This window comes from Gallus gallus, chromosome 2 (assembly GCF_016699485.2).
Source record: "Gallus gallus isolate bGalGal1 chromosome 2, bGalGal1.mat.broiler.GRCg7b, whole genome shotgun sequence".
NCBI lineage: Eukaryota > Metazoa > Chordata > Aves > Galliformes > Phasianidae > Gallus > Gallus gallus.
In genome coordinates, this window is record NC_052533.1 from 67,096,258 (window position 1) to 67,112,748 (window position 16,491).

The following is a 16,491-nucleotide window of genomic DNA, read 5'->3' on the forward strand; positions in this document are numbered from 1 at the left end:
AATTAAACTAAAAGTAGTGGGTGAACCCAAGCTTTGACTACTTCAGGAAGACTTCTATTTAAAAATAGCTCTCGCTGCTGCTGGATGAACTCCAGATATGCACTGCATGTACATTTAGTACCAGAAATGAAAACAGATTAGTAAGCACTTGTTTCTGAGTCTACCTCTAGCATGCCACGTCAGTGTGATTTTAGTGAAACGCGTCCACCATTGCTGATGGTTAGAACAACAGCAGAGCACTTTTAGCATCCAATACCCCTTTCTGCTGTTCCTCTTCTCAAGTTTAAATCACATTTTTTCAGCCTTTAACATGGTAGTCAATAAGAGGTAGTCACTTGATTAAACTGACCGTTTTCCACTGCTACACAGGAAAAAAATATTAGCTTCATTTTTCATCAGCTATAAAGACCGAATAGTCAACTACAGATTCCAGATTTAGTGGGTAATCGTATTATGTTGGTATCTTTCAGCCAGACTTGTTCTGGCCTGTATTCCTAGTCCCAAGAAGACAAGCAGTTTGTGACAGTCAGGTCCTCATGTACTTCTCATGCACTGATAGGAGGTGACTATTAATCAAAGAGTAGATATAAGGAAACCAAGGGCTTTCAGTGTAAAGCTGTATTTTCACATGGTACATAAGATCTGCACCTCAGTATGAAAACATTCAGCTTTTCCTGAATCTTTAGGACCATCTTCTCTACTCAACAGCAAACCTCACACCCTCCCATCCACCCTCTACCTCCACACTAGCAGTATTAGCTTCCTTCATGCATCCTAGCTCATATTTTCTGTTTTAAGAGTCTTACTGGTAGCCAAGCTAGAATGAAGAAATCTTACTGAGTCAAACTGGAATCGGTGCAGGCAGTAAGATCTTGTTCTGAGAACTTCCCATTTTTATTTCAAAACTAGATGACACTTTCAGAGTAACTTTTTGGTTGCAGGAACACTGAGAAAAATTAGGACACCAAATATGTTTCTTTCTGCAGCTGTATGGTCATTTTAATTCTAAATTCTTTGGAAAGAGCTTACATTGCAGCATCATAAAAATACCAGTACTTCCATTTCTCTCCTTACAAGCAGTAAGCCAACTCCTACTCACCAATTCCAAGAAATCTGACTAAAATACAAGTCTGCTGTAACAGCACATCCAAAGAGTACATACAGGAACACCTTGCTGTCACCACACTAGTGTGACACAATGATTAGTGATACGTTGAACTAAGAACTCCTTGAAACTTGATAGCGGGTTGCAGCACTACACCAAGTGTTTTTATATTAGTGCTGAGCTATAGGGAAATACCGTGGGGCGAAATGAACCAAAAACATTGGAAATGCTTAAGGCACTATATTGTTGAGCCACCTTGTGGCATACTTCTCACATTACAACATTACGCCTATTCAACAACGCTGTGATTTGCTGGGTTTGTTCAATTCAGGCTGAAACTCAGGCATGTAGAAAGCACAAAAGCAGCATACTCACAAAGCAATACTCCCCTTAGTAAAGGTAACATGGATTTTTGAAGTTACACTACGTAAGATCATCCAACTGCTAGCATCAGTCGAATTGTTTAAACAACTGGTGATCACCGCCAATAGCCCCCGCAAAGTAATCTACCACACAAGCTCTTAAAATATTCAGGTTATACATGTAGAAATCCTTACAATGAAACAGCTGCGGTCTGTATCATCTGGGAAAATACTTGGTGAGATGAGTAAATTCCTCTCCAAAATAATGAAGTTCAAGAAGAGGCATTCTTTCATTTTATGAAGACAAAAATATTTTCACATGTAGGAATTTTCACAAAGTCATATGCTGCCTCTGAAATTGAGCTCTATGATCCAAGGTTTGCTGCAAAATTGTTGGCTTAATAAAATTAAACACAGCAAAACAAACATGAAATAATAAAATGTAGCATTGCTACTACATAAAACCACTGAGCACATGAGTGGCATATCAGTAAAATACATACACATGAAATCTCTAGAATCTGCACACATGGGGCATCTCACAAGTAAAGGCATTTAGATCCTTGTTCATCACTATATGCTACACGTACTTATCATTAATTTCTTCTGTTGGTATATAATGTGAAGAATAAGAAGATACCACCAATGCCAACTGCAAACCATCCTGGACACTTCAGAATTATTTCCAAACATCAAAACACACGAAAAACCCATCAAACCTGCCAGAGAAGATCTGGCAAGTACAACACACAACCTCTGGACAAATGATATGGACCATTTCCACACAGTACCCACAGGCCACGTGCTTTTCATAAGCCCTAAAAGTTCAGGTGTAATGAAGTTTTTACAAGGCCTTACCTGGTTTTATAGTCTTTTCACAGTAATGTAAATTACTAATAAGTAGCATCTTCAGGATTAGGCACGTGAGATCCTTCCCTGGAACACCTATACTACAGCTGATAGAACAATAAGAAAAATCAGACATTATACATCTCTGCAATCACCTGGCTTGGACAATTTGCCCTAAGGGAACCTGGTAAAATGCTAACTAGTTAAAGGAAAAAAAACCTCACACCTTCCTTTGGCTTCTTTGATTTACAGAAGATTTGAAGAAGTACAATTGCATACATTGTGATCAGTGAAAAAGTTTAAAGCAGTTTCTAGATATTTGCAAAGCTTCAGTAACATTAATTACACAACTTCTGATTTTAATGCTTAGGTTAAACCTAAAGCTGCTTACTCCTCTTATGTGAGCAGAATGCTTTATAAGCTTCATGCTGGTATTTAAGAGTGAATCCAAATAACCACATCATGAATACTTCAAAATGAGCAATGGGTGTTAAGTAAAACCTGTATAATTTATCAATATTGGGATTCCGTATTGCTTTGATCCTGAAATAATAAAAAACAATACTGAAAGAGGGCATATTTTATATAAATTAGTACAAGGGTTAGGACATCAGGCTGTCACTATCTTCAAAGCAATCATATCTTCCATTTAACTGTTGAAGTAGTGGTACAAATAGCACAGAATTATGCCCCTCAAGAGGAGTAAGGAACATTCAGTAACAATGCAGAAGAAAAAGACAACTCTGACATGCCAGTAGATTGCCCCCAAGCTGAAACTCCTTGGAAGACAGGCTTTGAATACCATACCCAGATTCAATGCAAATACGCTCATTCATCTACATAACCTTTATCAAAAAAAAAATGGGACTAAGTTTAACTGGTTTCTTGAAAAACATATCAATGCTTCCCACAGCCAAAACACAGGCAGGCATTGTGCAAGCTGCTCTCAGGCAACACAAGAAATTTGGTTTTAAGTCTGTAATTCAGCTCATACTGTCGCTCAGGAAGGAAAGGGCTTTTACACACAGGGTCTCTACACACAGTAATTAGGCAGCACAGAAACTCCTGTTAACATTACAGGCAGATGAGATGCGAATCAGCTGTTTCAGAACAGCCTCTAATCTTGTTTTAGAGAATATTGAACTCTCTTCAGTAAGAGGAAATGCATCTCTCCTGTCTAGACATCCAATTTAAAAAGAGCACAACACTTTTTCAATTTCAATTAAAGAATAACACGTGCCAGAAACTTCTATCTAACATTTTTGAAACTCATACAAGCAGTTTTATTCATGAAACCAAGCCGTACATACAAACTTGTTTTCCTACCTCAACTGCTTCAGCATGGTAAGCTTAATGGCTTGTTTCACATAAAAATGCCGCATAATCTTACATTGTAGTCTTGCTCCTCGTGTTTATATAAATATTTATCCAGTGTTTTTTGTACGCATTACTAGAATTATTACTTGGGTTTCAGAATTGAGATTTTCCTAGAACCTGTTGGATGAAAAGTTACGATGTGATGAAGAGCATCGCAAACTTAAGTTCCCTGCAGAACTGCCTGCATACAAAACCAGTTCCACATAACAGTGCTGGAAGGCTCACATGCTAACATCAGTATGCATTTGCACATGGGTTGAGAAATAGGAACATGCAGCACTGAAGTGTTAAGATTCTAGATTTTTAATTTACTTTTTTTACAAAAAGGAACAAACGAGGAAATCTATAGCCTTAAACTATCCTGAACTAAGCATTCCCATGGCAGTGAAGATCTATATGGTAATGGCATTCACTAAGAAACTGAACAATCTAATCAAGACTGTGATCAAACCACAGAACTCTAAGAAGTCGGGGAAGCTTGGCATACAGGTATATTTGTGTTATTTTTTTGTTGTTGTTAAAGTACAGAAGTAACGGTGCAATATATCAGCACCATTTCTTCAAGCTTATGCATCAGTAAAGTAATAATAAAGGAGCCCAAGTAACATGCTCAGTCAGCCAGAGGACTATCCATTGTGGTAGATTGTGTCATGAGCATAGGTCAAGCTTTAAAGAAAACTCCAGCATTAGATTTAAGCTTTTAATATTACACTGTTACTTTTCACTTCATTTCAACATATCTGCTGCATTGATATAAAGTTAAAGAAAAAACCTTCCCAATTTCTACTTTTCAAGTGTAATTTGAGAGAAGCCAGCTAGGGCTGGCAATACGTTTTTACTTTCAACTGCAGTGTCCTAACACCGAAAAGTAATTTTATTCTATAGTAAAGAAATCTAGAAACAAGTTTTCCCTTTGGCAGACCAAAGACAATTTGGCAAAGGAGCATTAGTATAGTCCCAAGTCAGTGCATTTGAGAACAGTTCTCTGAGCACATTTATTGCAATTATTCATAAAAACATTTTGCCAAAAAATCTGATAAGGACAGCTCAAATTAAAGACAAGCTGTTTTATACAAGCGGTAGGATACTTTTTAGTTAAGTGAAATCTGCCCCCAAGGGACCTGTCAAACCTGTAATTATTTTTAAAGTGTCTTAGCTGTTTCTGAAATTACATATGGCATTTAAACTAGCCATTTTATTAAGACCATGCTTGGGTTGTACATTATGTAGTGTCCGACATACTGCTAGAGCACTGAAACAGTATGTTTACCAGATAAATATCTTCAAGACATAACAGCTAACTTGCTAACAGCTCACAGACCATTAAAAATGACAGTTTAGAAGTGCTTTTGTGGTGAGAATGAAAGATAACACTTCAAGACTAATATTCTGGCCACAGATCTGGACCTTATTGGTAGGGTTGCATAATATCTAGGGTATTCTTTGCTGCCATAAATACAGGGGAAAAGATCAATTGTAGTGAGGGGAAATGACTCCTAGTCATCACTTCTCCCAGTACAGAATGCATGGGAGAATTTTCTCCTTAGTTTCTAGACCTTTTACTCTCATTCACATATCAAATATTGCTTGAAAATGGTGGGGTTTTTTTTTGTTTGCTTTCGATTTTTTTAGGAACACCCCAGAAATTAATCGTGCTCACTTCTAAGAGAACAAAAGTTTCAGAAAATTTGGTTATAAATGGTATTCAGCCTCTCCCTGCGTTTAATAGAAGTTGTAGAAGGTAATAATATAGGAATAGGGGCCTGCCTTAACCCAAGTTGTCGACAGGTTCCAGCCTTGATATAATCATTGGGTTTAATAACTTACTGTATTCTGACAGAAGAATTCAGATGTTTTAAACATAGTAAAAATGATCTCCTGCTTCTGTCATAAAGTACCACTTGTCACCGTCTCTCTATAGTACTGGGATTATTACTTGATATAGAAATAACTCTACTCGAGCTAGTAAGAGAAAGACAACGCATCCAAGAGCAGAAAGGTCTAAGTTTGCTTAGAGGATATAGTACTCCTTTCCAAAACCAGAAATATTTCAGAAATGAGTTACTAAGAAGAAATATGTATGTTTCTAAGCCCTGAACTCATAGTTAAAGACAGCCAAACTTGATACTGTAAGGAGTTTTTAAAAAAAAAATGTTTGTTGGCACTGATAACATTTCTAGATCATTGCACGTTGCCCTGTTTTGACCAAAAAATGAAAGGTTATAGAAAAACATTGCAATTTTCAGTTCATTTTGTTAACTAATCTGAAATTCAAGAGTTTTTTCCCCAGTGCAGTGACGTTCTTAACGTTTTAGTAGCCCTGCTACTATTTCTGAAGATTTCATACCTCTTCTAAACCAACCTTTGAGCCTTGGTTGTTGTATACCCCCAGATCACCTCATAACGTAATTTCAGTAGTTTAGGCAATGACTTAATATCAATAACTTTGATATAAGAAATAACTCATTTATTTAACAGATCTTAAGGAAAGTATGTATAGCTCTTTTGGTTTGTTCGTTTTTAAAGATATTTACCTTTAAAATACCTATTCTTTTTGCAGCTAGTTAATTATGAGGAATTTACTCAAAAAACCAACACAGGACAGAGATTAAGTGTTACACAACCCCCTGGACATAGAGCCTTCCTCCAACACAACAACAAATAGGCGGCATTAATTGTTTCCAAGTACACAGCAAAAAGAAACAAGGTGCACTGATAACAAGACTACCATTATGAGTACTGGACACCTGCTATTTAAAATTTACCTTGACTTGCAGATAAGCTTATTCTAGGAATAACCACTTTGACATTTTCTACTTTGTTTTATTTGCCTTCTAGTGAAGGTGCAGGCAGCTGCTATTTCCAAGAAGGAAAAATAGGGGAAAGTGGAAAGTTTAGTGCACGTAGAGAAATCCTTAACAGCTTTGTTTTAAGAATCCAGCTTCAAAGAAAAATCTGCTTGAATAACTGATTTTTCTGAATTCACAATGGCTGCTGGTTGCAAGGCATCCCTACTCCCATTTTTACAGTGCAAAGAGTGGACAGCAAGAAAAAACACAGTTCTTTTAGGGTAGATTAACTGCCCAGTTAGAGTGGAGGGTAAAACCAACCATATGGTGCCTTAGTTCTCCTCATCTATTGCACATACATAATAAAAAAGCATTTTTCCAAAAACTAACAAGCGCGCTGTATTTTTCTTACCCATGGTAGGCTTTTTTTTAATTTTAACATAATTTACATATATATGTCTATTTGTTTCCCTACAACAAATGCCCTTTAATTAGTTTCATTACAGTAGATTAAAGTTGACAAAAATTAAAGCAGTGGTAGCTACATATCTGAAAGACAGTAGGAAGTCTATGGACTCATGGAAGCTGCTGGCTAGATACCTGGGACAGCTTGATTGCACTCCTTCTCAACATCAGCATCTTAAGAGTGTATTCTTCATCTGAATTAGACTTGTTAAGCTCAATAGCAGGTTCTTTAAGAGTTGAGAGTGACTCTGAATAGAAAATCTGGAAGAAAAATAAGCTTTCCAATCTATAAAACATGAAGAAAAAGACCAGCAGTAACTTTTTCTGGCAAGAAGATTTCACTCAGAACAAAGGACCTGGAAAGAGCCACCACTGCTATAGACAATGAAGCAGACTATGGAAAAAACCCTGCCCACACTTAAAAATACCAGTGATCACCTGATAGGCAGTACCTTTCCTTTGTGTTTTTGGCTGGAGCCCAGCTCTTGAGCTATCTTCACTCTCTCCCCTAGGAGAGTTAAAATTGTTGGAAGTAAAAGGATATCCAATTGTTGTTTCTTACATTTAATTGAGTCCATGTTGGCACAGGTCACATGATAGTATAAACATGGAGTAAAGAAGCAGAGAGCCACTAATTCATAGCCTGTATGCATTTATACACAGTGTTTTGTATAGGCTTTGATAATTAACTCATTTTCTAAAGGAGTAACGAGCACAGGAATAAAAAAAATCCTAAGTGCTTGGCAAACATCAATGGCCTTTACTACACAATCGAAACCAAGGTTCCATCACAATTTAAGGAACAAGGTTTCTCATTTCCTAAAGTGCCTACCATTCCAATAAGAAGAAAATAAGGTACAGGCAGAATAAAATCTCAACACATTTGAATTCGTTAGAAAGCACATCCATAAACAAAGACTTTTGTCCAATACTAGGAACCCCAGTTCACTACAACTATAAATTGTTTTCACACGGAAAAGTTTTGAAGGAAGGAAAAACATTTAGATGATTCAGGAACAGTTTCAGTTCTAAGGAATTTTAGCATACTACTCCAAGAAAAAAATGGACACATGCACAATGAGGTGCATAATACTCAATATAGAAAAGATTATATTAACCTAGCATTATTATTACATTATATGAAAGCATTCAAAAGAAGGAAGACTTCAACACTTCCTGAAAAGCTACAGCTTGTCTTTAAAACAAGCATACCCTGGCCCATTTGTGAATTTATGTTTTAATGATTCGTATGTAATAAGCATAGTGCTGTCACAAATGTACTTTGCATTTCTATTGGTTATTATCCTATATTGCAGATTATTTTGTTAAACTCCACCACTATTCCAAAAACCCCACAATAAGCCACTCATTTGCATCTTCAGCGACAAAAAGGTATTGAAAAGATGAGAGCTCACATCTGATTACAAAATTGCAAAAAGATTTACAGATACTTTTCTAGTTCCACATTTCCCAAGCCTGCTAGCACATTGTTTTAAGGTTTGTCATTTTCTTAATTACCTGCAATACTTAATAGTCTGAAAAGAAATTGTAAAGAAAATAACCCTTGAACTAGAAGATAAAAATCTACCATCTACAAATGTCAAAACAGCATTTACACCAGCCTCCCACAGTGGCCCTACTGTAGTACGTACAGTGGAATTTGGCATTTTCTCTGGAGCAAGTCAATAACAGGAACTCAATCATAAATGCCCTGGTTTCTGGCTAGTACAGTGCTGGCAGCTGCACCACCTAACGAGGCAGGGGCACACATTTAAACAGCAGCTGGATGAGAAGCCCTGAGAAGGTCAGAAGTTTGTTTTCAGTCAAAACAGAATTATTTGTTAGGGAATAAACATTCTCTCAACGTGGACTTGTTGAAGATGCAGCTCTTCTACTAGTTCTCCTTACAGAAAGAGCATCATGCATCTAGAGCAAATTAATACGAACATATTTAACCGGTGTTGAAGATTGCCAGCCTTTTAAGTTAGAAACTGAAAACAGTCAGTTTTCCATTAAGCTAAGGACATTCCTACTTTAAAAGAGAAACCCCTGAACACATCAAGTCTAAGATTCTTCTTGCTGCCTTTTACCTCTCAGCTGCATTTTGATATGTTTCATAAGACTTTTTCCATCAGCTGATTGTTTTTGAAAGAAGTCCTATAACACGCATAAATAGAACAAGCATTGTGTGATTTCTGTATTAGTGCTTCCTCAACAGTTTGTGTACCACACGTCTAAGAATCATTTAAGAACTAATTTAAGAAAGCCTTTGTAATGAAGCTCCCCTTCTATAAAGATGATTTGTTATGAACCTAAATATCTAGTTTTGGCCCCTACTAAAAGCAAAAAAATAATCCATGACTTTAACACATACATAATAAGTTTTGTTTTTGAAGATGTCATCTAAAGCACTGACATCATTTCCTATGAACTGACTACTCAAAACTTCAGTTTAGTGGGGAGTTTTCAATCTCAACCCGAGAATCCAGATTTGGAGCAAAGGCCCCTTCTGTGGTTAAACGGTCTTATTCACATTCAACTCTATTCAATCCAGTAAAGTTTCAAACTTCTGCAGCAGACACTTGTCTTGTCACAGTGTGCTGGAGCACAGTGTTGTATTCCCAATCCAACTGTGCACTACAGCCCTATGGTTAAGAAATAGCAGAAGACGAATTTCAAGGATGAAAGATCTTTCAAATAATCCCCCAAAACAGACCTGTTTTTCTGACCAGGACTCTTCAGGTACCCACAGGAAAAGCAAGCCAGAAGCTAGGATTTCTTACAGAAAATGAATGAGAGGGGAAAGGGTGTGCACCAAAATACATTTAACACCCTCCTCAATGCCAAGAGGAAGAGAAGAATAAAGGAAGAGGTAAGCTCAGAGAGAAAACCTCAGCTGGACTCAACATCCACTTTACTGAGAAAGAAGTCCTCTCTGTTTCTTTCTTTTCCAGTCTTTCTGACTGCCTGCATCTTGAAGACTTCATCTTCTGGAGACAAAACAAACAGCAATTGCAATGCCTTTCTACTCACTCTCTATTCCTCACATTGCTTAAGTTTCTTTCTAAAGAGCTCCTGCTCAGCTCACTCACCATCAGTACCAAGTCCAGCAGTCCCACTGCCCTCTGCAGACAGTGCAGTCTTATTGCTTCAGGCCCTGATCTGGCTCTTCCACATTTTCCACTCTCACTAATGAATAGGGTGGGCAACAGTCAGAGAACCGAATCTGGCTCAAACACTCCATGAGATGCAGCAGCCTACTAAATAAGACATGTAGATATTGTGTTTTGAACAGATTTTTTTCTTAATTACATAAAAGTGACTTTGAAGAACTGCATTCCTAAGTACCTGTCGAGTAAATATTTCATTTTTCAACAGTCACTTCCAGATTAAAGTATGTGAAAGCCAAAGAATTTCTGCTATGCTCCATGCTGACAACATGCAAGAATAAATGATTTTGTATTCTCTGGGTTGAAAAATATTAAGATTAGATCCACAGCAACAGTAGAACACATTTAGTAAACTTGGGAGACATTTCCAGGACGTTTATGTTCAAAACTGGAAAGGTCACTACTAAGAACCCCAACACATAAGATGACTCACTGTATTACAGCACAAAGACCACATTTGGCATAATACATTAACACAGAGCAGGTTATCATTGTAGCACATGTGGTATTTACAGAGCCCACGTACTTCAAATGTGACAAACAATGTTGTTTTTTTAATTAGAAATAGCAGTAATTGTTTTTAGTATTAAAAACAAAATGTCACAAGCTGCTATTCAAAATTCAAGTTCTATGAAAACAGACCATCCCAGACAACTTTGATTGGAAGATTGCTGCTCCTTTTTTTTAAACTGTGGTCAAAATAGAGCATTAAATAGCTTCAGACAGCTGTGGCAGATCAAGAACAGGGTGCTGCCACAGTTTCCTCATCAACATCCACAGCTGTACTGACATCTCATGTTCTGATGCTATAGATCAACAGCAGCAAAGCAGGTATTTAAATTGAACAAAAGGACCACCTCCAGTGCTATTTAGCAATGAACAACAAGTTTATCAGGCCTGCTGTATGAAGCACTCCAAAAAGATAAATTAAGAGAACAGATTATTTCTGTGTAAGTGTTGTAGAAAGAGAGCTTGAATTTCACAACAAGTTGCTATAAAAAAAAGCATTGGAATAACAAAAGAAATGGTTAGAGCTCTGCTAAACTGTATTTCCTCCCCCCACACAGGAGCATTCAATGTCTGAAGCAATAGCTACTGAAAACCTGGGTGTGAAATGGTGGAAAGCATCCTCTCCAATGAGTCCTCATGTCTGTCAGAGAACTCCGATACCGGTACATAACGAGTAAGATTCAGATACACTCAGTGATGCATTCCTCATTTTCCAAGAGCATGAAGTGAGATGTTTGAGAGCTCCTGTGTTGGATGAAGGCCTGAACAGGCTAAAGGAACCTTGCTCCTAGAGTATTAAGCACCTTCAAAAATCCATGAAGAAACTTGAGGTTTAAAAACCTCAGTATGCAGCTACACCTTCAACACAAAGGAACTGCCCTCTGCTCTCCTTCATCCCGTACAAGAAGGCACATGATTACAAGGCAATTCAGTGAAAACCTTTTATTCCCCTTGCTTCAGATCAGTTTGTGATCTGATTTCTCTTTACCAGACTCATACCATGCATGCAGCAGACTCCAGATGTCTGGGCAAAGGCTGTCTTTTGTTCCCTCAAAGACTTAAACCATTTCACAAGCACCACAGAAAAAGGCTATGCCTGCTTTTATCCCCCCAACAAGCACACACCTGTCGTAAGGCAAAACAGACAAGGGGCTGCCAGTAGGCAGAGTAGCAGCTAGGTTGCCAGGACAAAGGAAAGAACTTCTAGCCTGCAGAACCATCGGAAAGGTGGAAAAGTTTCCCTCACAGCTCCTTCTCTACCCAGGCCCCCTTCTTGCCACTTAGAAAAAAAATCTCAGTCTCAGGATGTTCCCAATTCATTTCCATTTCCCACTTCCAAAGCTTCACCCAGTCTCCCAGGGCCACTTCCTTCATGGGCCCGTACCCAGTCTCTCCCTCCTAGCCCTTCACCCACCCCAACATCATTTGCTTTCCTAAACTCTTGCTCCAGTTTCACTCCTCAGCCCAAGCCTGCTGTACTTCCCCTCACCACAGCTACCCCATCCTCTCTCCCTGACTGCCCCTACTCAATTTGGTCCAGTGCCAAACTCTCTGCCCAACCTCTCATTCAGCTGAATGCTCAGCAGGGCTTCAATTATCCACCTCAGCAGACGACCCCTGCCACAGTTTTACATCAAAGCTTCCAACCTCCATTTCTCTTCTGCTATATAATTATAACGCTTACCACTTCTAACAGTGCCTAGATTACAACACTGTTCTGTCTCCTGACCCAAACTACCTAGAACACCAAAACCAGAAGCGCAGTACTATCAGATTTCACTCTGTCTTCCAAGTCTCATCCTAGTTTGCTGAGGAAGATAAATTCTGTCAAGTGTCAGATACAACAGCCTGGAAAATACTTCACACACCCACAGGGACAGTGAGTCTGACAGAAGGAGAGCTGTAAGGACTGGAACATAGCCAGCATGGAGAAAAGCCTTCTCAGAATTCAGACAGGAGATATCATGAAGTCTGTTTGACTCCAAGGACATTTTCAGGAAATTTTATTGATACAGACCAAGAGACAAAAGCCCCTGTCCCAGAAGATGTTGAGAACACGTTCCAAACCTCTGAGTTTACTTCAAAGCCATCGTCCCAAAAAAAGATATTGAGACCATGCTCCAAACCACTGAGTCTATCTCAAAGCGTACAGACCATACAACCTTGTAAAATTTCCTCCCTCCTCCTCACATTTGGTTTTTCATTACAGTTGGCTCATTTGGACTAAAAAGTTATAGAACAGACAGCTGTGGGGAATTTTAGGATTGCAAAGCAATAGAAAGTGCAGCAATAACAGCAGAGAAGCAAGGTCCCAGGCTGCAGCAGATTTACTCAAATGCAACAGCCTTGGGCACAGAAATAAAGGAAAGAAGCTGCTTACCTTCATTAAGACTCAGGTAGGAAGGGATCTCCACTGAGATACCCTCACCTCCACTGCCAACCCTTAAATGAGGTCTGTGAAGGGGTGCATCCTGGCTCCACCCCTTCCAATCACTCAGCTGCATTGCTTGCACCTGAGCTCCCCTGGGCCAGTCCTGCCTTCCCACCAGGTGCTCAATCACTGGTTCAAGCTGTGACTTAGCATTTCCACTACAAGAATCAATAGTAGAAGCCTGGCAAGAGACAAAGAAAGCAAAACAGTTTTCAACAAGACATTTCTGCGAGCCTAAGAAATAATGCCACCAATCAAACTTGCCTATTACAGCAGTAGCAGACACTAATCCTCTGTATAACCAATGTTGTCTGGTCAAAGAAACCGCATTAACTCACACGCATGCTGAAGGATTGACTGAGCCATCAGCGATTCAAGTTTATGTAATGATAGATGGTAAAAAAAACACATCACACACAGTAGCTTTAAAAATATATATTACTGTTAGCAAATATCACATACTTTCCAGCAGTTCCCTCCAGATTCCCCATATCTGTAATTGTCATACCAGTTACCCATAAATCCATACCCATAAACCTAAACTCTTCTCCCTGACACTGGAACATAAAACTAGTTCAGTTCATATAAAAAATCTGGAGTTATATATGCTACTGTTGCAAAACTTGCATGCTTAGGATTGAAAATATTCCTAGAAATGTAAAAACAAGGATTTCATTCTACCCCTATAAAGCTGGTGTCCTTCTTAACTTCATTTCTTCTCCCAAGTTCTCTCTGTCAAAGATGACATAGCTAAAATCTTCGTAACATTTATTTTCCACGGGAACCAAAGTGATGCATAGTTTTTGCAAACAAAACTACAAACACATACTGGTATTGTTCATCAATGTTCAAGATTCTTAAAAAAAAATAGGCTGCCACTAAGCCAAAGCAAGACATTTGTTCTGCAACAACTTATTTTGTACCCAGACGAACAAGTGGTTCTAACAGAAAGTTTCCTAGTGATCAAAAACCAGCAGCACAGGAGGTGGGCAGCTCATTGTCACGTAAAGCTCAAAATAGAGCAGACCCAATGGGAAAGGAGATCTAAGGATAAATTGGAGAAATTTAATGTACTGGAAATAAAATTGCTTGCTCTCCCAAGCCAAGGCAGCCAGTCAGCCTTGCTCCAGTGACTGCAGTCTGTTTCCTCCCTCTAGGTGGAGAGCTTTACTGTGTCACTAAAAGCACAGCTCTATGCTGCAACTGGGATCGAGTGGAGAGCACATTACTACAGTATCATCAGCCTGTCAGAGTATTACTTCTATCCATTTACCCACCTTTGCCCATAAAAAAAAAAACACAGGAGTGGAGGTAGCACCATCATGGAATAAAATTCTACAAAAGCAGAACAACCCTTAATGAGATTTCTACATCATGAACCTCTTGATCCAGGCAGAGAAAACAGGAAAGTAGTAACCCTGTTTTGTTCAAAAGAGCTGTTTTCAGATTTTGAACTTGGACTTACTTCACTTCCCTGAACCATTTTGCCCTCCTCCCACCTCAACAACTATTTAACTTCTTGATCCTATCACCACACATATACAGTTTCTTTACCTATCGTGTGACAAAACCTCCATGCCCATCTCAAACTTCAATACATTTGACTGCAGTTTTAAAGAGTATAGAGCTGACTTAGTCCACTTCAAATTCTACTCCCCAAGAGGCCTGGACTCCAACAAGTTCCTCTTGCAGATGTCCAGAAAAGCAGCACTCCATGAAGCACCTTCTGCCTATATAAAGTCTCATGAATATTGGTGATACGTGGACAGTTGGACTGGATGATCTCAGAGGTCTTTTCCAACCTTGGTGATGCTACGATCACTTAACTAAAGCAAAAATATTACTCACTACAAGTTCCAACTAATGTTTGTATCTTGTCATGAAGTAATCACAGGAAATAATTTAGAGGCGGAAGCCTAAAGAAAAGTCATGTAGAGCTGAAGTACTGAGAATGATAACAAAACAATGGTAACAAAAACAACCAAGGAATCAAAAAACAAGTCAAAGTTTGTTTAAATGACCACTGATACCTTCAAGCAATTTGTTATCTCTCACCTTTAGCCACTGCTTCAGGATCAGCAAGCTCATTCATGCCTTTCACCCCACATTATCTAGGCGAGGAAGTTTATTTATTTCACACAAAAATATTTTGTTTGTGAACTGCATAGATGAACTAGAAGGCAGCAAAACTAGAAACTTCACCTGTACTTCCTCCTCCTCTAGTGTTGCTCCCTTCCCATCACCTTCTCTCCAACATCATTTCCCATGTAATTAATGAACTAAGTGTGGATAGATGTATTAACAAAGGCAGCAGTATGCTGGTGTTTAATTCTGAAAGTCTGGTCTCTATGCTAATTAAGGAATTTCTTACAAAAATCTCTTAAAAGCCTAATAACTTCCAGCTAAATGTAGTTCTTCACTACCTAAACTGTTTAAAAGGTACAACTACATATCCGTGCATGCTACAGTAATCAATATCTTTGAAACCCATAGTAAAGCATTTATAAATAAACCTCACACTCATTTTTCAGATGTCAGTAAGCTCAGGTAAAAGACTGGAGAGAAAAGGAAGTGGATCAGTACCACACCTCTTGATGGGCATATTTAAACAGCAGTCCCAAAGACTGAACAAAGATTTGTTTGCTTTGTAGATGCCAGGAGCCACATAAAATTGCTCACTTCAGGTTCTCCACAGGTCAAGATAACTGCATTAATCAGCGCTACCTGAAAGAGGCACTGCACCAACTATCAGCCATGTTAAATTCAGGCTCAACGATAACTGTGAAAGAAAACAGTTTCCCAGCTCAATTTATAGACAGCATTTTGCCAAGCTGTCTGAGGACTGACTATAGCCACCTAAATTATTCCAGACTCAAGCCACGTACACAGTCACTTCTTTGTTCTCCCAACACTGCTACATAAACCAGAACCAAGAGGGAGCAATAGAAAGTCTTGCAACAGGAACTCTGGTTTTGCATTCAGCCATCTATTCTGTTAAAAGCATACGACACTGTCAGTGTATGCACTCAGCAACAGCTGAGAAAAGCCTTTACTACTGTATGTGTATTCAGGCTTCCTTGCTGGTGTTGGAAACAGAAGCACACAGGCTTTTCCTCTTAGATCTGCTGTTACTTCAGTGCTGGTGATAACACAGCTACTGCCAAGATCTCCTGCCAGCTGAGTACCAATGGCATAACAGAAAAACTAGAGAAAAATATATTTCCCAAGGAGACTGGCAATGGAAGCATTAGCTCAAGTGAGGCTGCCCACTATCACAAACAAGGCAGCTTCTTTTCTGATTCTCCATGCCAGAAAGCTGCGCTTCAAGAATTTAAAGGAATGAACTTTTTTCACATATGGATTTTTATGACTAAAAACCTCAAAAGGAAAAAAGCCAAAAGGTCTCCCTGCAAAAATTAATCCTGGAATTAAC

At 38.7% G+C, this 16,491-nt stretch overlaps 1 protein-coding gene across 4 annotated transcripts in view; it reads right to left on the reverse strand.

The window, feature by feature from the left end:
* Window positions 1-16,491, reverse strand: part of GMDS (GDP-mannose 4,6-dehydratase) — a 393,387-nt gene that overhangs the window by 364,038 nt on the left and 12,858 nt on the right. For 2 of the 4 annotated variants that reach the window (XM_046937855.1, XM_046937856.1), the window contains exon 1: window positions 13,008-13,051. The exons of the other annotated variants lie outside the window; for them this stretch is intronic. In XM_046937855.1, the coding sequence (XP_046793811.1) occupies window positions 13,008-13,013 (6 nt within the window). In that variant the 5' untranslated portion in view covers window positions 13,014-13,051. Of the gene's footprint in view, window positions 1-13,007; window positions 13,052-16,491 lie in introns of those variants that run through there. 4 annotated transcript variants of the gene reach the window in all.